A 27,078-nucleotide genomic window follows, 5' to 3' on the forward strand; every position below is an offset into this window, starting at 1 on the left:
GGCCCCGGAACTACGTCACTATTCATAGTCCGGGTCGATTGTTGTAGCGCTCTCCTCTATTCATTCCTTTGGTGGCGTTTTTGGCCATTACCTGCGGTCCGTTTGGGGTCCAACGGACGAGGGTCGTGCCACAGGATCGTATTCGACGTATTTTTCTCTTGGATTTGCGTTCCACGTGAGGTGTGTTCTTCGAGGTGCGAGACCGATCGATTCGGTCATCGGTTAAATGGGTACACGTGTTTCGATCTGTTAAGAGGTCGTCTTCAGGTTGAACGCAAGGTTGTGTAACAGTTTCAAATGAGAGTGACGCTTTCGGAGGAGAGTAAGAGTAAAAGGGGGTGAAAATAGAAATTTGTTTTAAAAGGTTTAAGACGCAATAGGTAGAGAACACAACGCACTAATACTTACTTCACTATTATTCCAACAAAATATTTTGTGTCTTGACAGCTGTTATATTTACGACTTGTAAGATTACGTAACATTTTTAAAGTCACTATGCTAGCCGTGATTAATTTCTGAATTTTGCATATCTACGTATTGAGCAAAATAAATCATGTTTATGACATCGACTAACAATAGAACGATATTCTGGTTTGTCGTATGGTAGCAATGACATCACAATTTAATTTGGAAAAAATATGGCACCATAATATTAGACATTCTGTTTCTTCCATATTTGCATAAGTAGAAAAGCAATCTATGTAAATTTGTACACCTGTTGTGCACATTTTCTGTATATCTTTGTTGTTTAAACAATTCACACTGTGAAATGGAGAGATTAACATTTTATATATTTTATTGTTATGGCGGGAATTTATTTGATTTTCTAATTTGTCAATTGAATATTATTTCGTTAATTCAGTTTGGAATAAAGAAGTATATGGTGTTTGTCTATGAAACGTGTGACAATCCATTAGGTAGGCATCAGGTAGTTTCTTAATTTATGCATCAGGTGTGACAAAAAATCTTTTTGTGACCCTTTTTTACTACTGTTTACTAGTTTTACTAGCGTGTTAGATCTTTGTAATTATTGTATGTAACATTTTAACCTTGTCAGATCGTTGTTTACATTTTAATATTAAAGTGCTTTCATTTTGTTAATAACACATAAGAAAACTAAGTCATTTGACAACTTGCGTTGCACTTTTTTGACGTACTACAATTTCTTTTCCTATTTAACTAATCTACCAACCTTAAGAAACTCAATTTTTTATTTTTCTCAATACGTATTTATAATACACTCTCTAGTGTATTTAAGCATTCTTATTTTTTTACGTATGAAACCAATGAAGTGAACATTTCTATAACAAATCAAATAATGTTTCATTTGTCCACCTGTTGCTGGCCAATTTACCAACTTCGGAATGATGACTCTAACTAGAATAAGGATGAAGTTTGGATTGAATCCTAATTAATTGGAAATCGAAAAGGGTGATTGCCGGACGAAATTCATCTATTAGGGCTTTCATTGACTGAAAATGTTAAAAATCGTAGCAAGAAAATACGTCGTAAAAAATACTCGGTTTACTCTCCCTTTGATATATTTTTTTTATAATGCTGTCTAAAAACTCTCAACTGTATTGCACATTTTTTTCTAATGACGAAAAAGTTGCTCCATCCTGAACAAATAGAATTATTTACAGGGATAAACTTTTTCGAAATGTTTGCTTTGTGGAAAAAAAATATACATATTTCACATCACCGCATGCAACGCATTTTCCAATTCTTCGGTATAAGCTTCTGGTAAAGTAGTTATTCTGGTACCTTACCTCAAGAATTAACATAACGTTGTAGTTCATCTGGAGGAAGATGAAAGTTAGTAGTCTCAAACTATTCCCCATTGTGTTCCATGAATATTCTATAGCTGACAAATCAGGAGAACGAGATGGCCGTGACAATTATTTTCTTTAATTATACAGGGTGGTCCAACACTTACCATTTTTGCGATTACACGTTTAATAATTGTCCAAAAATTCTGAAACTCGGTAGGCACAATCTACAATTAATATTTTATGATTGAGCATGATCAATTTTTTTCAATTAAATTTTTGTGATGAAATATTGAAAGCTTTTTTTTGCTCTACTAGTTACAGAACTCCTCACCTTTTTGATTGATCCACTTCCGACTTTGAATTATAATTAGATAATAGTGAAAATTGCGATCAAATATCAAGTTAAAGAAAGCTGGAATCCAAGACCGTTTATGGTAGAGCTGAATAGGACAGCTCGTAATGTGGTGGCCCCCCAATAAATCTTTTTGACGCAGGGCTGTCGGCTCCCCCGAAACCATTTTTCAGGTCAGTACTGGTGAAATTCCAGTTTATGATAGAAACGATTCGCAGCAAGTAAAGGATTTTTCTTTAAATGAAAAATAGATATTTTAGAAAACTGAATATTGAATAATTTCAACTTCATTACGTAATTTATTTGAAAATTTCTTCAAAATGTTTGCCGAAATTGCTAGGCGTAAAATAGTCGAGTTCGGCCCTGACAGGCTAAGTACCTGCAGTTTGGCGATGGGGTATTGTAAATCTTACTTCTGGTTTGGTTTGTGATTAGGCACTTAGTGTAACTGCGTCATAAATTCCTGTCAGTTGTGCGGCACCTTCTTTAATTGCAAATAAATCGGCAATGTGATGCGTTTTAATTTTTTTTATTTTCAGGTTTCTGTTTTCTGTATTAGTTTGAACCTATTTAGATTAAAATTTTTTTTTTGAATTTTGATTAATTTCATTTTATCGCCTCTTGACGCGAAACCCAATTGATAATAAATAAAATAATGGGACAGGCTTATAGCTCCATAATGTGTGTCTCTTCCTAGCCAAGCGAAAAAATTTTTCGATAGTTAGAAACCGCGTAATCGCAAAAATGGTAAGTGTTGGACCAGCCTGTATGTACATTTTTTTCTTCAGTTCATTTTTTTAGTTGTATTTATCCAACGACTACTGGATGGTAATCGCTGAACAATACGACACCCAATGGGGTAAAAGCTTTTAGAGAGGAATTGCCAAATCTGGAGCAGAATTACGAAAATTGATTCGGAAATGAGTAAAGTTTTTCTCCTCAGAGTATAAGTTATTTTAGTGTTTAGGGAATATGTATTTGATAAATATAAATATGTATTTGATAAATATAAATATGTACTTATAATCTAGATCTAGATTGAAAATCTCAAATTATGAAAGATATCAAATTAATTAAGTTTCGAAGTTATGGGCTTCGGATTTAAGGATATTTTAATTAGTGTTGATAAATGAATTGTTTCATTGTCCAAAGTTGAGTTGTAGCTGGGAATAAAGATTGAAAACAGGATGTAATGTTTTTCGAATTTTTTAAATGCGCTTCATTTTCAAAAAATCCCAAAATCTTCTTTCTTTTCTCCTTGTGTAAGAGGGATGCAGCTGGGAAACAGTTGCAAATTGCACCCTGATCCCCCACCACCTCGTCGACTATTCAGGATTATCACGACACACCCGGTATATGGGGTGGCAGCTGTAGCGCCACCTAAAATCATTTTTATGGACAGTAGTAAAATACACCGTCCGTTAAAGCTCCCCAGCTCGGATGGCAATTTTATTATGCAGTCTGTCGTTCAAACACCACTCAATTTTCCAGAGGTAAACAGCGGGTCGAAAAAAATGACCTAATCTCGAACGAGGGTAAATGCGAAAACGTAATGTGAAATTATGATGTCATCTCTGGCCGACCCAGACGCGAAGACAATGAAGGCAATAACAAAATTAATGGAAGGTTGCGAATGATGCAGTCGCAAAAATAGAGGCTGAGTGAAGGAGAATGATTGTGGTAGAAAGTGTTTAATGAAACCCAAGCTTAAATATCAAGTCTGCAACGATAGACGTGTGTTGTTGGGTCTATTGTGCGGACACGAGTGGCGTTCGACTGGATCATTTTGTGTCGCGCTGCAATTTTTCATCCCAATTGTGCTCATTTTTTTATTTGCCTTCATCTCGCGAGATAAATTCTACAATGGCTTTCGGGCCGAGTTTTATTTCATTCTTTGTCATTTTTTCTTGTCCTGCGACATTACGTAAACGCGAACGGTAAACCCGAGGAATTCTCTCGCGCCACATGGAACAAGCTACATCTTTATTTGCCTCGTTATTTGTCTTCTTTACACCACAACTTCTTTTAATGGGCTAAGTTTACCTGCTTTATTACACAAGTCGGTGTCACTCAGGGCCGGATTTTTGTCATTTCTTCTCGACTGTTGAGTCACCCGAAAAAATACAAACAATTACATAAGTAGATGCCACAACATGATGAAAACAATGATGTTTTAGTAAATAGTGAGGTTGGTGACCTGGATTATTATGCAAACACAAACATACAAGCTTTTCAACGATTACTTGCAGGTACGAGGTGCAGCAGCTAACATTAGCCGTAAATGGTGATGTTGTTGTTGTTGCACACCAAACTTTAAAAATGTTGTGATTTATGACGGCGAAAATTCGATGAAGAAACAAAGTAGTACCACTTTGTAAGTGGATTAGTCATAGATTTATTGCCAAGGTGGTCGCGTGAATGGTAAATGTCGCCATTCAAGAAAATTCGAAGCCTTTTGAGATTGCGAGAGAAAATTTGAAACGATTATATCAGACAGACCAGGGTTTTTCAAGTGGGACCACATCTGGTGCAGGAAGAACGTCGGTCTGTTGTATGTACATATTAGAAAATTAATCGTAGTAGAAGACCAGTGTTTTTCAAATGGGATCAAATTGGGCACGCAAAGGTGTTCAAAATAATTTTATTTTTCAATGAATATGGAGTCGTTGGTGGGATCTTAAAAAATGAAACAGTGCGATAAGTTTTCAATATACCACCATTTTAAATGAAACTAAAAGAGAATAAAAGCTAATCCCATTTTTCTTGGAATGAAGACGATCTGATTTAGTGATACGAGGCTTGAGAAGTTAGGAACGTCGAAAACCACGAATTTTCAAGCGGTGCCAAATCTGGCAATCCAAGGCCTCAATCTGTTCCATATCTGAGATGTCCAGAAAGTATCTTAAAAGACGTAAAAGATAAAAAGATAAATCATTCAGAAATTGCAAAAAATCGAAAAACAAATCATTGTTTTAACAAATTAAATAGCTAAATATAATTATATATTCTTGATGAACCTTGAAAATGTCATGATTTGTGACGTCAAAAATTCGGTGAAAAACAAAATTATATCACTGTGCAAGAGGATTAGTCATGTTGTTATTGTTATTCCCAAAGCACGCCAGACAGTCTAAAGCCTTTTGAATCTCCAGCGCCGACTTAAATCGATTGTCAAACTCAAACTAGGGTAGAAAGATCGGGAAGTTGAGCGAGGTCCAGAGTTTTTCAAACGGGGTCAAATCTGGCGGGCGAAGGACCCGAAACTGGTGCATGTCCGCAGCAGTCGTGAAGATAAGCGAGGAATTCATTTCGAAATTTTGTTGACTCTTCTCCCCTTCACCACGTGTTTTGACAGTTTGCATTTTGGTTGTTGTTGTCGATTTTGGGGTCACCTCGCATTAGCGTACATTTTGATACGTGTTTAAAAAGTCGCCGGGTTGAAATGTCAAGGCGCTCTTGTGTCCTACGACTGATATGAGTACCAACAGAGGTGTATTGTCCATATTAAGGACGTGACTCACCATCGCACTCAACTGGAGTCTTTGCTAGAGTTCGAGAATCCTTCCAAGTTCGCAGTGACGTCACCGGATACATCACGAATCGTACAATGAAATCATCCCATTAGTTGGTAGTAGCGACTACGATATGAATAATCATATTAGATTACGTCGAATTAGATTTATTAAATGGCTGAATGCAGCCACGTCAATTGCCTAATCTCTGCTATTAAATAACACTGGAAAGGTCTATTGAGAAAGCGAATTTGGGTCAGGTCCGCGCATATTTTTCGCCAGTTTATGAGACAGAGACGGATTACACCTGCCATCGAATTCATTTGGTTCGAAGGTGATCAATGGCAGATGTGATAATGCGACCGGATCGAGATTCACCACATCCGGAGTATCGATTCGAGTTTTATTTGTTATTCCTGAGAGCTCTTTAAAGCCGTGATTCGGACGATTTAAATAATGCATGCGGGTGAATCTCACCCCACTAGAAGTCATCAAGTCTCACCCCCGTCTCTCTATATTGTTTTAAAAAATTCAATTTCCCGGGACGCGTTGCCGACAATGAATGTTTTATGTCGGGAGGGCTCGCTCAAATTTGCATCGACGTTTACATTTTCCCTATTTTTTCATTATTTCTTCCACATTTCTTCCGAAAAGAATTAAAGCGAATATTTTATCACTTACTTTGGAACTGATCTCAATAAATATCTGCAGACATGTCCTAAATCTACAGTTTTGTCATACACATTCCTCCAACGCATAATAACGCAGCTCTTGGTTACTTAATCCAGAATTTTATTATTTACTGTGAAGGTTGATTTTTGCAGAAGATGGTGTGCCGCAGGGCTTTATTCTGCGACTCCTGCTGTTCAATTTATTTTTTAATGATATACATATCTGACATCATCGACACTGGTTTTCTTTAGAAAACAGATTCTTTGGAAGTGTACAGGACCGACCTGTACCGTTAGTTTAGGTACCTGACCAGGGAGGACCGCACCCCACCACCCTCTCTTAAAAAGCGAGACGCATCCAACAGATACGACAGATACATCAGATCAGTCAAACAAATTCAAACAGACATAACCATTTTTATACAATCATTTACTTATACTTTGTTAATGTTATTGTTTGGAAGTTATTAAATATTTAAAAATCAACAATTCTTTTCCTGCGGTACAACGCCGCAACATTTTGGTCCAATCGAGCCGGATCCGTGATCCAGTGTCAACAAATTGAAGAAAGTCGGATCCGTGATCCAGACAATCAAAAAAGTGCGATCCGTGATCAGCCAACGAGGAAGTCGAATCCGTGATTCATCTTCAGAAGCATCAACATTCAGCATCAACTTCAACAATAAACATTACATTACATTCAAGAATCCAAGCACTACTGTCGTCAATCATCAGCATCACAGAGCATCAAAACGTGAGTCTGTCAATTCCATCAAACCTTCCTACATTTTCCGTGCATGCTAAATTTGTATCACTACAACGTTGCATTTCTTCGCGTAATTTGTACCTAATCAATCAAATTCAAAATGACCATCGATCTCCCGGGTTGGAAAAGGAAACGAACCACTGTTAAATCAAAAATTGAGAATTGAAAGTTTTGTCAAATCCTTTAAAGACGGTGACGATTTATGTCAATTAGAAAGTCGAATACCACATTTAGAAAACGCGTTTAAGGAATTTGAACAGTATCAGGATGAAATTGAACAGTTCGAGTTCGAGGAGGACGATAACACTCGGGAAGAAGTAGAGATTCAGTATCACAATACAGTAGCTAAAATTAAAAACTTGACCAGCAAAGTTAAATCTCCCAGTGCGTCTAATTCTCATAATAACAGCGGTGGTAACAATCAATCGTCACCAGAATTAGCCGTCAAATTACCAGCCTTAAATTTACCACAATTTTCTGGGTCTTACACTGAATGGTTGCCGTTTTATGACACGTTTAATTCATTAATTAATAACAATGCAAATTTAAATAACTGCCAGAAGTTTCACTATTTAAAATCGTGTTTAAAAGGGGAAGCTTCAGCGACAATTGAATCTCTCACAATTTCGACAGATAATTATAATGCAGCATACGAGTTATTAATAAAACGGTATAATAACATACGATTAATTGCGCAAGAGCACGTTCTAGCAATCATCAATAGTCCAGTTATTTCCAAAGCAAATCATGTATCGCTTAGAAAACTGTTAAATGACATCACAACTAACATAGAAGCATTAAGGGTACAAAAACAAGCGGTAGATCATTGGGATTGCCTAATTGTCCCTCTAATTTGCGAAAAATTAGACTACACTTCGAGAAAAGAATGGCAAACCAAATTAAACACAGACATTCCAAAATTAAAGGATTTACTTGAGTTTTTGGGAAAACGGTGCGAACTTTTAGAGTGTATGTCCAAAAACGACAAATCAAGTCAACACAATGAGAAACAAAAAACAAACTACAACAAGCAAACTAATCAGTCAAAACATCAAATTGTTCAAACAGTCATCAATAAATCATGCATACATTGCAAATCAGAGTCACATATGGTCTTTAAATGTCCAGAATTTCTCAACTTATCCACATCAGACAGAATCAAAACCATAAACAATTTAAAAGCATGCAGAAATTGCTTCAAATTAAATCACACTGCATCTGCTTGTAAGTCAGTCAATACCTGTCGAGAATGTCAACAAAAACACAACACTCTACTTCATCTTTCAGAATCCACGTCAGCTAACGACAATTTAACCTTATCAATTTCGAACAAAACAACTGTCTTGCTGGCCACAGCAATTGTTAAAATAGCAGATTCCGCCGGTAACTATCATAATTGTAGAGCAGTTTTAGACTGCGGGTCTCAAAGTAACATATTAACGAGCAATATGTGTAAAAAACTTTCGCTTAAAACCAATCATATCAATCTTCCTATATCAGGTGTAGGTGAAATAGAAACTCGCGTGAAATATTCAGCAAATGTTTCCATAAAGTCATGTTACAACTCGTTTGCGTTAAAAATGCACTGCCTAATATTACCAAAAATTACGGAACAATTTCCAAATCAAACATACTCGCGAGCCAATTTGAACATTCCCGATAACATTGATCTCGCAGATCCTCATTTTAATGAATGCGATAAAATCGATTTGTTAATTGGTGCAGAATTTTTCTGGAGGATAATAGGTTTTTCCCAAGCAATCGACATTCTCAACAAACAGATTTATTTACGACGCACCCTTTTAGGATGGGTCGTCACAGGCAAAATCATAAATGGTCAAAATAACAGCGGCAAACACTTTGTCGGCTTTACCTCCAATAAAAACCCAGACGTCGAACTTTCTAATCAATTGACAAAATTTTGGCAACTCGAAGAGCAAACCGACAATCAACCACCGTTATCAGCAGACGAATTTGCCTGCGAAAAACACTTCGCAGAAACGGTCAGGAGAGGTAGCGATGGTCGTTTTGTTGTTCGATTACCATTCAAGGGTGACGTGTTACTAATGGGACCATCAAATAAAATGGCCCTCAAGCGGTTTTATTCAGTTGAAAAACGGCTTCATCAAAATCCAACGTTAAAACGCGATTACACAACTTTCATGAATGAATATTTGCATTTAGAACACATGATGTTAGTTTCACCATATGTGCCAGAGGACAACAGTCATGCCAATCAATATTTTCTTCCGCATCATGCGGTAATTAAAGAATCAAGCTCCACCACAAGGGTCAGAGTAGTTTTTGACGGATCCGCCAAAACTACCACCGGAATCAGTCTTAATGATATGTTGATGGTTGGACCCACAGTCCAACAGGATCTGTTTTCAATTATTACCAGATTTCGAACTCATCAAGTTGCTTTTTCGTGCGATATTGTCAAGATGTATCGCCAGATCTGGGTTGATCCACGCGACACCGCATTTCAACGCATTTTTTGGCGTGATGATGTTAGGAAATCTGTCAACATTTATGAACTGAAAACTGTTACTTATGGAACGGCATCAGCGCCGTATCTAGCAACTAAGTGTCTGCAACAATTAGCCATAGACGAACAACACAATTTTCCGTTAGCCAGTCCAGTAATTCTAAAAGATTTTTACGTAGATGATTTGTTGACAGGAACTAACACAATTTCAAATTCAATCGAACTACGAAATCAGCTAATCAGCGCATTAAGTAAAGGAGGATTCCAACTACAAAAGTGGGCCTCGAATTATTCAGAAATTTTACCTGCTCATGAAACAGGTGCAAATTCTACAGTTAAGCTTGATCATAAACATGAAGTTAAAACCTTAGGATTAGTCTGGAACTGTAAAAACGATACTCTGAAATATACCGTAAATGCAAATTTCAAAGAATGTCCGACAAAAAGGTCCGTACTTTCAACCATTGCTCAAATTTATGACATCTTAGGATTACTTTCACCTGTCATTGTAAAAGCAAAAATTCTCATTCAAGAAATGTGGGCACTTAAGCTTGATTGGGATGATCCTCTCCCAATTCATATACGTGAAAAATGGATGAAGTTGTCAGATCAGCTGCACATGCTAAATACATTGCAAATACCCCGAAAAATAATATCAAATGCACAAAATCAAGTTGAATTGCATGGGTTTTGTGATTCTTCAATGGCCGCCTATGGTGCATGCATATACATAAGAACATGCGATGAAACAAACAATACATACAATACCGAACTTTTATGTTCTCGATCACGAGTGGCCCCGCTGAAAATCATAACTTTACCGCGGCTAGAACTGTGCGCGGCAGTACTTCTAGCGCGAATGATTAACAAAATTTTGTCAACATTAAATCTAGAATTTAAATCAATTTTTCTTTGGACCGATTCATCTATCGTTTTATCATGGCTTAACTCATCGCCAAATACTTGGAAAATATTCGTAGCAAATCGGGTAGCGGAAATTCAACGCCTAACTGAAGTCGACAATTGGCATCATATTGGTTCGAAAAACAATCCCGCAGACCTAGTTTCGAGAGGTGTGCTTCCAGAAAATTTAATCGACAATCACTTTTGGTTTCATGGCCCATCTTTTCTGTCAAATCACAAAACCGAGTGGCCAAACTCACTACCTGATGAGACGAAAACAAATGATTCAGAGAAACGTACCAACAACAAAGTTCTAGCGGTATCGGTTAAATTAGAACTTCCATTCCTAACAAAATACTCTTCTTTTGCAAAAACACAAAGAATTCTTGCATATTGCCTGAGATTTATACAAAATTGTTCATCCAAAAATGACTTAAAACAAACTGATAAAACACTAACCGTCGCTGAATTAAATAATGCTGCTAACATGATAATCAAACTTGTACAAAAACAAGAATTTGAATCAGAACTGAAAGAATTAACGAAAAACCAGCCAGTAAAAAGGTCCAGCAAACTGTTAAATCTAAATCCATTTTTAGACAATAACGGCATAATTCGTGTTGGTGGTCGATTAATTAATGCACACATAAATTATGACCAAAAATTCCCAATCGTTTTACCATCTAAACATCATATAACAAAATTAATAATTTTAGATCAACATGAAAAAGAACTACACGCAGGGCCATCAGCCACAATTACGGCAATTCGCGAAAAATATTGGCCATTATCAGCCAGGTCAGTTGTGCGAAACTTAATATACAAGTGCCATACCTGTTTTAAAGTAAACCCTCAAACAACAGATCAGTTAATGGGAAATTTACCTTCAATACGGGTAACACCGTCGATGCCATTTTCACACTGCGGCGTGGACTATGCAGGTCCCATTTTAATAAAAGAGGGTAACCGCAGAAGCAAAAAAACAATAAAATCTTATATTGCTCTTTTCAAATGTTTTGCAACAAAAGCCGTTCATATTGAGATAGTTACAGATGCCACATGTGAGGCATTTTTAGCTGCTTTAAAACGCTTCATGGCTAGACGAGGAAAGGTCTCCTCAATTCATTCAGATAACGCAACATATTTTACCGCAGCAAACCGGGAATTAACAAAATTATTTACATCAGCAAACTTTCAAAACGAAATCATCCAGTCTTTAAAGCAACAGAACATACAATGGCATTTTATACCTGCTCGTTCTCCACACCGCGGAGGTTTTTGGGAAGCCGGCATTAAGGCAATTAAATTTCATTTAAAAAGGGTTGTAGGCAATGCACTGTTTACATATGAAGAAATGCTAACAGTATTGGTACAAATCGAAGCGTGTATAAACTCCAGACCTATAACCCCATTATCCAGTGACCCAAACGACTTTTCCCCGTTAACCCCTGGACACTTCCTAATAGGACGCAGACTCACATCAAACAGTGAACCAGATTTAACATTAATTAAGGAAAATCTCCTCTCACGATGGCAAAGAGTTCAACAGGTGACTCAACATTTTTGGAAACGGTGGAGCAAGGAACATCTGAACACACTCCAACAACGAAACAAGTGGCGTCAACGATCACAAGAAGTTCTACAAGCAGGAACTCCCATCCTCCTAAAGGAAGAAAATCTTCATCCCCTGTGCTGGCGTATGGGTGTCATTCTCGAGGTACACCCTGGACCAGATGGACTGATACGAACAGCAACCATCAAAACATCCACAGGAATTGTGACGAGAGCCACGAACAGGATATGTCCCTTTCCGACCGAAGATTTTGAACAGGACCGTTCAAAGGGGGGCAGGAATGTACAGGACCGACCTGTACCGTTAGTTTAGGTACCTGACCAGGGAGGACCGCACCCCACCACCCTCTCTTAAAAAGCGAGACGCATCCAACAGATACGACAGATACATCAGATCAGTCAAACAAATTCAAACAGACATAACCATTTTTATACAATCATTTACTTATACTTTGTTAATGTTATTGTTTGGAAGTTATTAAATATTTAAAAATCAACAATTCTTTTCCTGCGGTACAACGCCGCAACAGGAAGTATTTATGGAAATGAAAAATTATTGTGATTGTCAACGTGACTCTAGAAGAATTAGCAAAAAATTGATGACTGTAAATCTGATAGATGTTCTTTAAATATATCGATGTGTCAAATTAGATTATCACCATGGGAGAAAGAAAAAACATCACTAATTAACACCGACTCCACTGATTCTGTTTCTGTAACTCAACTTCCAAGCTTTGAAATCTCAAACTTTTCTTTGTTGAGCAATTGGTGCAATAAGAGTCTGTGAAGCGTCCACAAGCGAAGATAAAATGAACTGTATATAAAACGCACACCTGGCAACGCCAAGTGTGCTTACTCTGATGCTCTGATTTTCAGACAGTTTAATTTAAATTTAAGGATTTCTTCTAAAAAATAAAACAAAGATGGTAGAAAAAAGGAAAATGAGTCGTTTCATCCCTTGGATGATTACTTAAACCTCACTTTCGTCTCTTGTCATAAAAATATTTTTTTATGATTAGATTATTACATGATTATTATTTGACATCCATGTAATACTTAGTCGAGTACTCAGTTGATTTTTTAAATTAAATTTGTCAAGATGGAGTTCGTTAAATTGGTATGTAATCTCTTATCAGGTTTTTTTAATACCTCATATTTAATATTAGTAAACTTATATTATTTTTAAATTTGAATTACATTTCTTCCATGTAAATAATATTTTTTTAACACCGCTCGAAGCCTTCTCTTGTGCAAATAACGTACTTCAACCGTATTTGCTCTCCGTTCTCATTTTTAATTATCTGAAAACATCTTAGAAGCTATCATTTCATAAGCGCTGCTTATGAAATTCCTGTTTAATTCGTAGATGTCGTAATTGCCTTTTGATCTGTGTACGTCGCTACCTCGACAACTCTAATCTTCTAGGGGTTCCGCTTCTTGATAAAAAAAACTACCCATCGAGCTCTCGCACGTCAATACCACTGGCAACATCTTAGGTTGTTTAAGAATATGCCATGGTACCTCGTTATGACTTCACTCCTATGTTTATGCAGTCTGCGAAACATTCTTCGCGTTGGACGTCACCGCCGATCCACATCATTTAAAATGTTTATGACTTTCACCTTTCGTCGAAATACCTCAGAAATGTGCAAAATCGACCGAGGTCGCCCTGTCCACTTCTAACGTCCTTTTTGGGTGCAACTTTTAAAGAACTGGCTTCGACGGTGTTGTTTTTGCGCCTTATCTTAATGTGTGAATTCGTTGTTGACCCAGTGCTCCGTGACCATGGCTCCTCGGTCTGGAACCGTTTGACCTTAACAAGTATGTAGAATTTGTCGACTGGTCAATTAAGAAAATCGAGTGGCGTACTGGGGTCAGTGGTGTCATCAAAATCATGACGAAAGAAGTTCGTGATGGAAAGCTGCTCTGTATGCCAAGCCGGTGTGCTCCTGACATGTGTCCAACAATAATGATGATGCGTATAGAGTAATGCATATAAATTTCTACCGTCGTCGTTATTAGGAAGAGGGCAATTGCACTGTACAAGTCATGTAATAGTGATTGCTTCTGATGGAATCATAAGTAGCTACTACTTATTCAAATCGCCGACGGGAGGGACGTCATCGTTGCGTCTGGTGCGAGATCGTTTGCTGGAAGAGGAATTACCGTGGGGATCGTAATCGGACGCCCATGAGAAACAGTAGTAAAGAGTAGTGGCGTCACTTAATTGGTCATTGTTCTGCGCCTTCATTGATAGCGAAGGGATTTTTTTCACGATCAAGATTGTTGTTGTTCGCTCAGATAAGGATTAATGGAAATTCGTGTTAATAACATTTTAAGGTCAGCACGTTTCGCGGAATATCTAATAAATACTACACTAGGATGTGGTAAACTCTATTAATAAGTGTAATGATGCAGTCACAGTGTACACATTTTATGATTTATGACGTTTTGTTTACATGTTTCGGAGTTGTATTTGCTTTCGCAGTTTTGCACTTTGGTAAAGAGTTTTTGCGCCAAATCATGATGACTGATTTTTTAACACTCTGTCAGCTTTTTCGTCGTCTTCTCTGTTACTCGAGTGATAATGAGCCCCACGGAATTGAAAATGCAACCCACAATACATTGGCAAAAAACAAAAAGCCACGTTAACTTTGCAAATGTATTGTGGGTTGCATTTTCAATTCCGTCGGGCTCATTATCACCCTGTATATTCCTGGTTGTTGATCATGGTTTCAAATTTCTGGTGTGACAATCTGTAGCACATCAGTTTATTTGCTTGTACGTTTACAGTCAAGGGCAGAATCTTTTCGACCACAAAAGAGAACATCTTAAGAACCAACAGGATTGGTCACAATGTTGGATGTTTGTGACTGAAATGAAGGTAGTACCTACAGACAAGAACAACAAAGAACTGAGTACATACCTAACCTATGTTATAAATTTTTGTACGAGATTTTTGTTCCAAATTGCATCGAAAGTGTTGCATTGATAGATTGACTACAAGGAAAAAATAAATATCTAAGAAGATATTTATTTTAAAACAGAAACAGAGAATATACGCATGAGAGAAATGAACAAATGTGGAAAAACGTGTGTCGTTAAGAGAATTAGCAGATGTGGAGGACCCAGCACAGGAAAGAACAAAATGAAGAAATAAATGATAACAGTTTAGGTAATTTTCAAACTGCGAAAAACAAAAAGAACCAAAGAAAGGAAGATACTGATCAGACTAACTTACAGATCTGAAGAATAAAATTTGCAGGAAACGAAGAAAATTTTTTATTGTTTAATAATGAAAAAAGACAACAGTAGCAGATAATAGAATTGGGAAATAGAAAGAAGAATAAAACAATTGTTTGTATTTATTTTTATCGGTATTAAAATTTGAGTTTTGAAATATATTTAGATTTACCACAACGAAAGAACATTACACCAATAAAAATGCAGAGAACTCAAATTTGTCGAACCACTTAATTTTGCAATTTTGGGTGTTCGTGAATCGAGATAGTGACAGCGTGCAGCGTGTTTTTTCCCAGGTGTTTTTTTTTTTCGTTACATATCTACGACAGTTGCGGTAGGTACTTCGGCCGACACTGAAGGCCTTTGGTAATATTTTTTTTAATTCACCCTCTTAGTTACGTTTTTACACCACCACTGGTGAAAATATCTGCCAATTTTTGGAAACAAGTTTGTGTCTTTCTATAACCTCTTAATTTTACAAGCGCATAATTATTTTGTATTGTGTATTTAATGGCACGCGAGTGTTTAAATCAAGGAATTTGTTATTATCTGAACTATGCAAAGTTCATTACGATTATTTTAATTTTTTGTTAACTTCAACGACTAGCCGGCGGCGGCAGTGGTGTCTGCGTCAGTAAACAATACATTTTTAAACACATTTTTCAATTTGATTTTTTTCCCTAGATCTCTCCGTCTGCCGCTGATAATAAACGTTGCACATAAAAAATTCTGTTTTTACTCGTACAATTAAAATGTACATGTGCACATCAGTTCCGAATGAATATTCCCTTAATCCGTTTTAACAAAATGGCAAAATAATAACGTCGATTATTGTAATGTATGCATTTGGGACGCGACCAGTTACTGTCAGTATAGTGCGGTGTTCAAGAATACGCCATGGAAACTGTAACATATTTTCGTGTGATTTCAAAGAAATCGTATAATGTATCGAAGGATTACATGATGTAGTGGACGAGGGATCTATAAGATGTCTGTACCAACCGCGGCATCGAAACGAAAATATATATTTGTCGCTACAGGGTGCCTCAACTTTCGTTTCAGGCCACTCGTTCGGGATAACAAGATGCAGCATGTGGAGCAGACAGAAGATAATTTCTTCACAGAACATTAAATCATAATTGAACGGCAAAGTCAATTAGCTAATCAAAAGGTCCGACGCTGTTTTATGTGAAAATGATTCGAGAGTTACTTTCAAAATAGCGTTTTCACTCCGGCACATAATTAATGCATTAGTTATTGATGTATTTTTGTTTAAACAATGCAGCTTCATTAATAATGGCTACAAAAAGAGATACAAACACCACAGTGGTTCCAGAAAGCCAGAGAGAAAATGTCTTTATAATAATAACATTTTTTATTCATTAAGAAAAGTAAATAATGTAACATAATTTGGATTAATACAAAAAGAAAAGGTAATTATAAAAAATATATGTCGGGATTATTTCCTTCATCTGTTTAGCAACCAACTGCGTGACAAATATTGACCAATCAAAACGAGAAAACAAAAAATAACCCGATAAAATTTCTCTAAAATGCACATGTGCAATAATCTGATAAAAATGTCGGTACCTGTTTTTTTTTTTTAATTATTATTTTGAATAAAAAGGATTGGAAATAATGCGTTTGGTTTCATTCTACTCAGTAAATAATCAGCCGTATACCCCTCGTGCAAAATTTTAATATCGGAAATTTTTTTGCTAATGAACTCAAACATCCATAAATTATTCGGTCAGAAGACCAATTATTATCAAATAAAAGCCCTCGACTTCGTCTCGTGCTCTTATTTGCTAATAATTGGTCTTCTGACCTCATTTATAGATGTTTTCGTTCATTAGCAAAAAAATTTCCGATAAAAAAATTTTGCACTTGGGATATAATATGTGATAATTATTGGACACCGCCAACGTTAACAAGAAGACTTACGTTGACTAGTTGAACTTTCTTTTAAATCGAATAATTAGCATTGTACTGTTTGATGCATCCTTGAGCATCCGCAACATAAATTTAATATGAATAACAAAGGGTCAAGCACCGAGCCTTGAGATACACCAAATTTAACATCTGAGGAAGAAGAGTAGATGAGCATTGTACAGATTGCGATTAACAAGATGTTGCACCCTGTCACTTGGGCGTTGGAAAATTTGTTGCCGTTGGGTGGAGCATTAAAAGTGCTTAAAAGAACGGGTCCAATACCGCGAAGATACTTAAAGATATAAAGAAATAAATTAAAGGAAGGCACGGCAACGAGGCCGGATTTATTTTTCATTACTATCATTATCAGACTTCAAAATTTGATTTTTTACCGATCCAAAAGAAATTTCTCTGATAAATTTAACGTGATAAATATTTGTATCAAGTTATCTGCAATTTATTAGATTAACATCACCGCATTTCGGCAACTGTGACTTGCAAATATTTCGATTTTGATCCATTAATCATTATTGTCATATTCGTAATCTGATTTAAACCGAAGCCTTGTTAGGTACTTGTTTGTGAAACAACCTGCACACAATTTGCCTTATACTTCAAATGTTTTTGCTTTAAAAGTACAACAAAGCATAGTTGTATTATGCAAATTACCCCGATTAAGGCGTACAAAATTGTCTCACAGAATCCAGTAGCGTCCCACAAATACCACAATACTTCATTAACGATTTAATTTGATTGTCTTATGACAATGTAAACTGCTGTGTGACCTAAAAATTTTAATTCCTTTGGAATTGCCCACATTTCGCCGACACTAATAGCACTCGACAGTAATAACGAATTGTCCCAATTCTTATCTTCTCTCACACGAATCTACACAGTGGATTTAATAAAAAGTGTTGCACGTTCTAAATATTTTTATACTTGCGTTATAAATTAATGTTGAATTGTTGTTATTGTAAAAAAATGAACAGTCTGGAAACTTGGTGTTGCTGTGTTGTTCGTACATTTCTTTTTTTTTTCTTTGTACTATATTTCTATTTTTTCTTGATTGTTCATCTCATGCTTTTTAACAGAAGCTCTAAACGCAGAACACTTCAGCAAAAAAATGTTCAGGATTCCTATTTGCTTCCTCTCCTATACGTCCCCAAAATCTAAAGAAGAAAACAGTTCCACAATCAGGACTCGGTTTTCTACATTCGTTTGAAACAACTCTGAATCTCGACCTCCAGTGTTCGTCAAACATCTACAGTACACCAACAAAATGTGGTCAGATGCTGCATAATTTGACTCCCGTTGCCATAGTATGGGTCTGTCACAAGAGTGTTAATGGTAGTGGTAAAGTTATAATGTTAGTGGAGATGGCAATGGTGATGTTAGTAGTCCAGTGTTTACAATAATGTTAACGGAATGTTACTCTTACAGCTGTCAACGTGGTGTGAACTGTCACTGCGCCTGCGCGTGCGTGAAATTCTCGATGGTGATTGGTAGATGTTAACGAAGATGTTAAAGAACCAGACATTTTCTGGATCTCTTAACATCGTTTCTAATATTAACATCACCATCACCATTATTGTGAACGGTTGAACGTTTCACCAATGTTCTGAAGATTAACATTCTGGATAACACTAACATTAACACTATTGTGACAGATACATAACACTGTAGAGTAGAACATTTCGCTTACGACGGCGCGCTGTATCTTGCACTTATCACGTGCAAGATGAATACATCATCGAAAATGTCTATTGCGCTTGTACCAAGGAATGTTAACCTATTATATTTGTCTATATTACATATATCAGTCTTTGCTCGTAGGTGAAAAATATTGAGAAACTAGCTACACACAGGCATCCTGTCGGAGAACCCAAAAATCTTTATTTTACGACTTATAACATTAAACTACTTTACTTCTTGCCAGACACAATGAAAATTGATTTGCCGTTATTGTACTTAATTCGCTGGTGTTGCAGTTTGGGGGGCACGCGCTCCACTGCACCATGAATATTTTTGTTGACACCCGGTATACGTGTTGATCACCTCATTTGCACATCTGATTTGTTCTTTTGTTGCCTTTTTGTAACTTCATCAAATTGCACATTTTTTTAGTAATTGTGAGACCAATTGGGTGTTAAAGATTATGAAGAATTCGTGCCGCCACTAATGGCCCCACACTGTATCTGCCCCAACGACGAATAATAGCCACAATCAGGTTGACAATTAGGTGCTAAATATAGTCGGCGGTAAATTGCGGGACCATGTTATCCAACGCAAAAAATCCCGACCTACTGCCATTTAATGACCGCTTAAGGAAACCACATATTTCAACCACCAGTCGGCTCCTGCATTGTATTATCGTGCTCCATATATACACAATAATTGGAATCTTTTTTCCTCTCTGTGACATTTCGTTATGACTAACTTGCCGACTATCTTATTGTCATTGTCATTCCCGCACGGTCGCAGGAAATTACGCACTGATTGGTCATTTGTATTTTTTCCAGCGATGGAGGCTCTGGAAACTTGCATAAACTATTGGGAAGACGCTTTAGCTCTGTACAGATCCAGAGACGGAGGCGGGACCTTGGCCGTCTTGGGTCCCGAAGAGGCGACTTTTTGCAGGGATTTGCAGCACCTGTTGGACGCCGCCATAGAGTTGCAGGACAAGTCGGAGATGCTGTTCCTGGACCAGAGGTCGGTCCTGTTCAGGCCCGACAGCGGAACGCATCTCTCGGAAAACGGGATCGATGCCGATTTGTCCGGAGGGGAGAGTTTTGCGTCAGCTCAGGACATAGTGAGTACAACGGAAAAATGTTGGAGAAGTTTTGGGCTATCGCGATGCGTTTCAGGTGGCCGACCTGCGGGAGTTCGAAGAGTTCTCGGATTACTTCCCCGACTTGGAGCAGTTCCCGTTGTACCAAGCCGCCCTCCGCCACCTCGAGAACGGGGGGATCCCCTGCCGCACGCTCCGCACCGAGCTGGTGAAGTGCGGCTCGGATGGCGAATACTTGGGCAAACTTCACTGCCTGCGGCTCGCCTTCCAGCACGTCCTCCGCGACAGATCCAACTACGTCTGGTTCGCCGACGCCGGCCGCCAGATCCTCGCCGACCTCCTCCTGTACGCCGACAGAGACCCGAAGGACTTCCTCATAGGCTACGAGGAGATGCTGAAGTACATCCAAGAGCCGGGCAACTGGCGCGAGCTCGAGGAGGAGCTCAGCATGAAGGGGGTAAAAGCGCTCACTTTTTACGACGTAGTGATGGACTACATCCTGATGGACGCATTCGAGGACCTGGACTCGCCGCCTTCCTCGGTGACGGCGGTCGTCCAAAACAGGTGGCTATCGAACGGTTTCAAGGAGACGGCGCTGACGACCGCCGTCTGGTCCGTCTTGAAAGCCAAGAGGAGGATGCTGAAATTTCCGACAGGGTTCATGGCGCACTTCTACACCATCTCGGAGCAGCTGTCGCCGCTGCTAGCGTGGGGGTTTCTCGGCCCCGACGAGCTGCTCAGAGACACTTGTGTTTATTTCAAGAACCAAGTGATGGGTTTTCTCACTGATATTTTTAATTTTCAAAAGTGCAGGTATACGAATGTTGAAGAGTTAGCGGAAGATGTTATATACAACCTTAAGATAAGAATAGAAAATATTAGTCAGAGATTGAGTGCCCAGTCATAGTTGTTGTGTGCGTAATTCAAGCGGAATTGCCAGATTTTGGTCGAAATGGCCCTCCAATTAGACCTCACCTAAAATCCTAACGGGGAAGAAGCCAAATATTACCAAGATAGACCAGAAGTTCTTTAAATAAGTTCTAAATTACACTAAGACGAAATTTCTTACTTTAGGCAAACATTCCGGACAATATAACCGTCTCATGATGTCCTACCAAGTAGAACCAAAAAAATACAAAAAAGGTGTCGTTGCACGTATCTTGCGCATGCATTTTTATGTACAATAAAAAAATTGAAAACACAGTAACACTCTTTATTACTCCCACAATATCAACTATGTATACATTTGATGTGTAATAATATTGACGACGTCATGCTACCATGGTATGTAGTGCATGTTTGCCCAGAATGCGACGTCACATGCAAAATAAAAGGCTGCGTTTGCAGTTTAAAACATGAAAATGGAAAATGTATTTGGTATTTTAAACAATAAATACGTTATTACATAAATCTTAATGTTTATTATTTAATGTTTAAACATAGAAGATTCAAATTTTAAACAGCAGAGTTATAATATAAGTAACAATACGATGCATGTACTATATAGTTTCAACTTGTTAGTATGCTAGTCAAGAGAACAAGCTACAAGCTTTGATACAAGTTACAAATTTAAATGATTGATACATGACATCATGGATGGCTTTCAAGCGGTAATCAACATACCGGTTGTCGCAGTGGTAGTCGGTGAAAACTTGACTCGAAACTGCATCTAATTCCTAATTTCCTAACCTCACTTTTTATTGTTACGAATTTTTTAACATAACCTATATTACGCGTTATTGATTTTTCAGTTTCATTTTGTAACTTTAACTGTGATGTGTTAATACGATGGATACAGAATCAGTGTCCAAAAGTAAACTTAAAAAACCTTCGACGGACGATGCACATTTACAGAAAGCTAACAAAAACATCGACAACTTTATCGCCGTTACAAAGAATAAAAAAGACTCAGAAAATGAGAGCTTGCACCAAGACAAGCTCGACTCTAATTGCATAATACGTATCAACAAGCGCCTAGTTCGTGTCGAGTATCCGGGAGAAGTAAAAAACATCGATAAAGCTGTAGAGACTTTGGGAGGCTTGGAGAGCATCGAATCAGTAAGTGATAGTTTTTACTGCAGATTTTAGCTTGACGGTTAATTTCTAGAGTGTCGCAGAACACGGTAGAAAACTAGAGTTGCATTTTCACCCTGAAAACAAGTACAATAAAGCGTGTGTTGCTGACAAGGATTTCAAACCAGGAATTTTGATAAAAGTAAAGAAGAGTTCATTTCGGACTAGGCCTAGTTGCTCAGATGATCCCAGCTGTAATGAACCAAAATTTGATTACACCGTAGAAGGAGTGTCTGTGATAAATTTTAGCTTTAATCGTAAATAAAAAAAATATATTGGTGAATTACCTCCCACCAATATGTTCAATCTTGCAGGTCTGTGTGATTTTCAATATTTGCCCCTGGTGAGCAAACAACCGGAAACAAAATCGTCGAAAACTGAATGCATCTATGAGAAGATTCTACCCCCAGAACTGCCCCCATCCAACTGGCTCGAGTAAATCAATTTCACCTCAACTTGCTCAATTAATGATGCATGATTTTTAGGACCAATGAGGCAAAAAACATGGACCAGTTTCTGTTGCCAGTTCGTTTCTCACACCATGACAGTTCCCAAATGAAGCTAAATGTGGACACCAGCGACAAAAATGAGCCAAAGTTAAACCTGAAGGGTGTCGCAAGTACTCCATCTAAGGTCAATCCCAAACAACAGAAAAGCGTTTGCCGGATTTTCGGCAAAGTCCGCCAACAGAATTCCATTTTTGTCAACTTCAAGGACAAGGAGATTCCGACTCGGCCGCTGGAAAGCGCCGTCAAGCTGTCCAAGCATCGCAATCTGGAAGAACGGATCGAGAGAGTGAGGCAGGTGAGATGGATGATGAAACACACAGGAGTTTATCGTGCCAGAGCACCAGTTTGCCGTGTCAAGAACCAATTTATTGTGGCGAAGAACTAATTTGCCGTGTCAACTAACCAATTTACTTTACTGGAAAACTAATTTGCCATGTCAAAAAATCAGTTTACGGTGTTCTGTACGCTAAATAAGATTCATGATACTACATGGAACATACTGTAAATAATTTTTAAGAGAATACACAGCAAATCTCGTAGATCTTCAGTGCAGCAACTTTTCGAGTCAAGAATCTAGTTTACCGTGTACTGAATAAGACGAGTTAGTTCGTAGTCTTTGCTTTCTCCGACTTTGTTTTCTGGTCTTACACGGCAAACCTAGTACACCTCACACGGCAAACCTAGTACACCTCGCACGGCAAACCTAGTATACCTCACACGGCAAATGTAGTACACATCACACGGCAATCTAATACACCCCACACGGCAAATCTAGTACACCTCACACGGAAAATCTAGTACATCTCACCCCGCGTCTTGGTTGATTCCGTTCTGATTTCCTGCGATTCAGTTGTTTGAGGAGCGGCCGATCTGGACCAAAGCGGCGATTCGTTACAACACAGGCCTGACCGACGAACATACCAAAATAATTCTTCCTGTCGTGGCCTACTATTTCATCAACGGTCCTTGGCGGATATCCTGGGTGAAGTTCGGCTACGACCCACGCAAAGATCCGACGGCGCGGATTTATCAAACCTTGGACTACAGGATAAGGACTGCAGGTAATGAAAAGTAATAAAAAATTTAAAGCGATTGACGCGATATCCGGATTGTTGCACTTCCAGAAAGTACAAAATTGAAAGTGAGCGCCAAGAGAAGCTACGCCGGCAAGACGTCCTTGTTTCTCGGCCCTACCCATGTAAAGAAGATGTCGCTAAAACACGACATGTCGGCCAAGCCGAAACTGGAGCTGGACGAGCGATATTACGTCTTAAGACCTCTGACCATACCGCCAGCCAGGCAGATGTTCTACCAGTTGTGCGACCTGATCCTTCCCGAGATCCAGGAGATGATCTCCAACTTGTCCAAGAGCTCGAGTGGTTTGTGCCACCCGAAGAACGGTTGGTTACCGGACGGTTTCATCGAGACCAGCAGGAAGGTAGTGAACGATCACGTGTTGGAAGCGGTCCAGAAAGAGTTGCTCGAAGACAAGAAGGTGTTGCAAGAGAAGGAGTCAAAGGAGAAGGAGAGGAAGAAAGAGGGAGTGTCTTCCCTGGATTACTACAACCAAATGCTGATCAATATCAAGAAAGGGATTTACAGAAACGTCGGCGTCCAGCCGAGTTCCTCGCAACGGGACGTCGACCCCAGCCAGTTGGTGGAGGATCTGGAACCGATAAGTCTGTCCAGCGACGAAGAAAACGAGTTTACAGTGAGCGAGATCATCCAGAATGCGATTCCGGAGAAGATGGATGATGGGGACGAGGAGGAGGAGCACTCGGAGATGGGCGAGTCTTCGGACGAGGCAGAGCTGGACATGGAGGCGGCACAAGAAATTAACGAAATAATATCCCAATTTAACGTAAAAACGTAGTGCTTTAATCTTACTTTTGAATTATTTTATAAAACGTCAACTTGTAGCTACTTTTGTGTATTCTTTGTATAAACTTTAAAAAAATAATCACTTACGCGCCCTAACATGTAAGAAGAAAATTTACGGCTCGTACATTAACAACAAAATAAACACCACGACGGCCCTGGCTTTACATTTGAGGTAATTGGTCGATGGGGGTCGCAAATTTGAAGTCTTCGGGGAACAGCTTGACGGCGTGGGGGTACATCAACTTGTACGACTGACGGATGGTGACATCTGCCACCCCCGCAATGTCTCCAATCTCCTTCTGGCTCCTCTTGTCCTCGGAGGCCTGCAAGTGGGCGTCAGTATTTGCACCAGCGGCGCCGTCCCTTACCTGTGAGGCCATGTAGATGGCGGCAGCGGCGACCGAGATTGGGGACCTCCCCGGGACGATGTCCAGCTCCACAGCTTTCCTGGCGATGTGCGTGGCGGCCCTTTGCACCATATTCGGGAGGCCGAGATTCGAGCAGAAACGCGACATGAAGTCGCCGGTCGTGATGAGATCCACCGAGGTCTCGAGGGCTTTTAAGATCAACTTGAAACATCGACCGATTTCGCGCTTACTGATTTTGCTAACGGCACAGATCTCTTTGAAAGTCCTCGGCACGCCCTCCTGACGGCACGCGATGTAGAGGCAAGCGGACGCGATGGCGTCGTTCGAGCGGCCCTTCAGGTTCCGCCCGTCGTGAACTTGTTTGAACAGGTTGTTAGCACGGTCGACTATCGTCCTGGGTAGGTTGATGCGGTCGGCCATGGCGCTGATCTCGCGGAAAGCGTTGATCAACGCACGATCGGAACTGCTCATTGTCTTGCGGTTCTGGTAGCGCGCCACTCCGAACGTGTCAAATGACGCGTCCCCTGGAACAGCAGTAAATGGTCATGTCTGAAAGGTCTTAATCACTCTTCCACGACGTTGTTTAACAGACTCCATTTAGTCCTGTTCATAATTGACAACTAGGTGCACAACATCACCTAAAATGTTGAAACTTTTCATCAAAAATTGGAAACAATCATAAGTTCAATCTCTTTTACTGCGTTTTCACATTTGTTTTAATATTTTTTACACCAAAGTGTTTTCCTTAACATCACATGATGTTCACGTCCACCTCAATTGCTGATGGTCACTTCATTAATGGCACTATTTACAAAGCGGAACTTACCTCTCCCAGGACCGATCATCGTGGTTAGATCTGAGCCGTTCAATAGAGGATTTTCGGGTCCACCCACACGAGAGGGGTCCACTCCAGACTTCTCGTTGCTGAAAGTTCTCCATTCGGACCCTACATCAATTACTCTAAAATTTCCAGAACATCAACATTTTGCAAATTTGCGAGTTATTTAATACCTGTCGCCTACAACTAAGCCGCATTCGGAACAAATTTGATCTCCTGCTCTGTAATCCTCTATCAATGGGGCATCTGGATGGGAGCTACAACAAACCTTGTTCGTATCGTACCTGAAATATTAGCCAGAGTAGTATAAAAAAAATCACTATACATTTTGAAAAATATTATATAAAGTTATTGCACAAATTACACAATTTACAAGGTTCGCTACACCTAAGTACCTTGACGTGCTCGCCATCTTGTATTATTGTTGTTGTCAAACGAGTTTGACAGTATGACATATTTATTTAATTGACGTGTCTACTGCGCCGGCGCTTATCATAGACCTGCAAACTTGCAGATTGCTGTTCAATACGGAGGTTGAGGCGGGATAGTCCGAACAAAAAGTAAACACTTTTTGTAATGCTTTGGTTACACACCTTTAAATTTAAGTAATAATTTAATTTCAGATATTGTTGAGCTAAACATACCTGACACTATAGCAAATATAAAACAGTCTTTACATGGGAGATATTTTAAAGAATTGGAACAACCAGAAATTAATCTTCAGGCTTCTCCTCATGCATGGCTTAAAAAATCAAATATTCACCCTGAGACTGAGGGTTTTATATTTGCAATACAAGATCGTGTTATAAATACAAGAAATTATAAAAAACACATATGCGGTTTGCAATATTGATAAATGTAGGATTTGCGAAACTGAAGGGGAAACCATTGAACACATCATTTCTTCTTGCACCATTTTGGCTCAAAGCGAATATAAGAAACGTCATGATATATTCGCTAAAATTATACACATGAATTTAACTTATTAACTTATTAAACTTATTAAAGGATACACAACCATATTATACCGAGCGATCATTTAAAAAATAAATCGAGTTTGCTTTGGAGCCTATGCTATAGCATGGGTTGCCACAGGTAACACGCCGACTCGATTTATTTTTTAATTGATCGCACCGTATTTATAAACCAGAAAGTTGTTTGGAAAATGACAATTACAAATTATATTTTGATCGTACAGTTTTAATTGACATTCATATTCAGCATAACAGACCAGACATTATTATCTTAAATAAACAACAAAAGCGAGCATATCTTTTAGATATAGCCAGTGGCGTAGATAGCTTTTTCCGGGGGGGTCCACGTACTTTTGTATTAGGTACATAGGTACATAGGTGTCATTTCAAAATTTGGTTAGATTGTCACAAATTTAAAAAATTTCCCTGCCTGATT

General features: G+C 38.6%; 3 protein-coding genes and 1 long non-coding RNA gene across 5 annotated transcripts in view; 3 read left to right on the forward strand and 1 right to left on the reverse strand.

Annotated features, from left to right (window-relative positions):
* Miga (mitoguardin) overlaps positions 1-21,202 on the forward strand; it is a 99,199-nt gene extending 77,997 nt beyond the window's left edge. For both annotated transcript variants that reach the window (XM_069046600.1, XM_069046601.1), the window contains 2 exons: positions 19,731-20,020; positions 20,076-21,202. In XM_069046600.1, the coding sequence (XP_068902701.1) occupies positions 19,731-20,020; positions 20,076-20,906 (1,121 nt within the window). In that variant the 3' untranslated portion in view covers positions 20,907-21,202. The remainder of the gene's footprint in view (positions 1-19,730; positions 20,021-20,075) is intronic.
* Positions 65-3,119, forward strand: LOC138130607 (uncharacterized). Its single transcript, XR_011159613.1, has 3 exons — positions 65-1,743; positions 1,795-1,891; positions 2,913-3,119. It is a non-coding gene; the product is annotated as an uncharacterized lncRNA (long non-coding RNA).
* A 337-nt stretch (positions 21,203-21,539) lies between the features above and the next one.
* l(2)37Cd (general transcription factor IIIC subunit l(2)37Cd) lies at positions 21,540-24,504 on the forward strand. The gene is made up of 6 exons (XM_069046597.1): positions 21,540-22,057; positions 22,107-22,329; positions 22,387-22,507; positions 22,558-22,876; positions 23,432-23,642; positions 23,706-24,504. Exons 1-6 carry the CDS (start codon positions 21,788-21,790, stop codon positions 24,452-24,454), a joined length of 1,893 nt encoding a protein of 630 aa, XP_068902698.1. The 5' UTR covers positions 21,540-21,787; the 3' UTR covers positions 24,455-24,504.
* On the reverse strand, positions 24,437-26,178 carry TfIIB (transcription factor IIB). The gene is made up of 5 exons (XM_069046602.1): positions 26,064-26,178; positions 25,842-25,952; positions 25,657-25,790; positions 24,831-25,354; positions 24,437-24,785 (listed from the first exon to the last, which is right to left on the reverse strand). The coding sequence occupies exons 1-5, from the start codon at positions 26,078-26,080 to the stop codon at positions 24,624-24,626; spliced, it is 948 nt and encodes a 315-aa protein (XP_068902703.1). The 5' UTR covers positions 26,081-26,178; the 3' UTR covers positions 24,437-24,623.
* Positions 26,179-27,078: the final 900 nt, after the last annotated feature.

Source organism: Tenebrio molitor, chromosome 5 (assembly GCF_963966145.1).
Source record: "Tenebrio molitor chromosome 5, icTenMoli1.1, whole genome shotgun sequence".
NCBI lineage: Eukaryota > Metazoa > Arthropoda > Insecta > Coleoptera > Tenebrionidae > Tenebrio > Tenebrio molitor.

Excerpts from the sequence above, each read along its gene's own strand:
- TfIIB (XM_069046602.1), bottom strand. Across the intron at positions 25,355-25,656 it reads GATGATCGGTCCTGGGAGAG|GGGACGCGTCATTTGACACG; the intron begins GTAAGTTCCGCT and ends CTGCTGTTCCAG. Across the intron at positions 24,786-24,830 it reads CCATCTACATGGCCTCACAG|GCCTCCGAGGACAAGAGGAG; the intron begins GTAAGGGACGGC and ends GCCCACTTGCAG.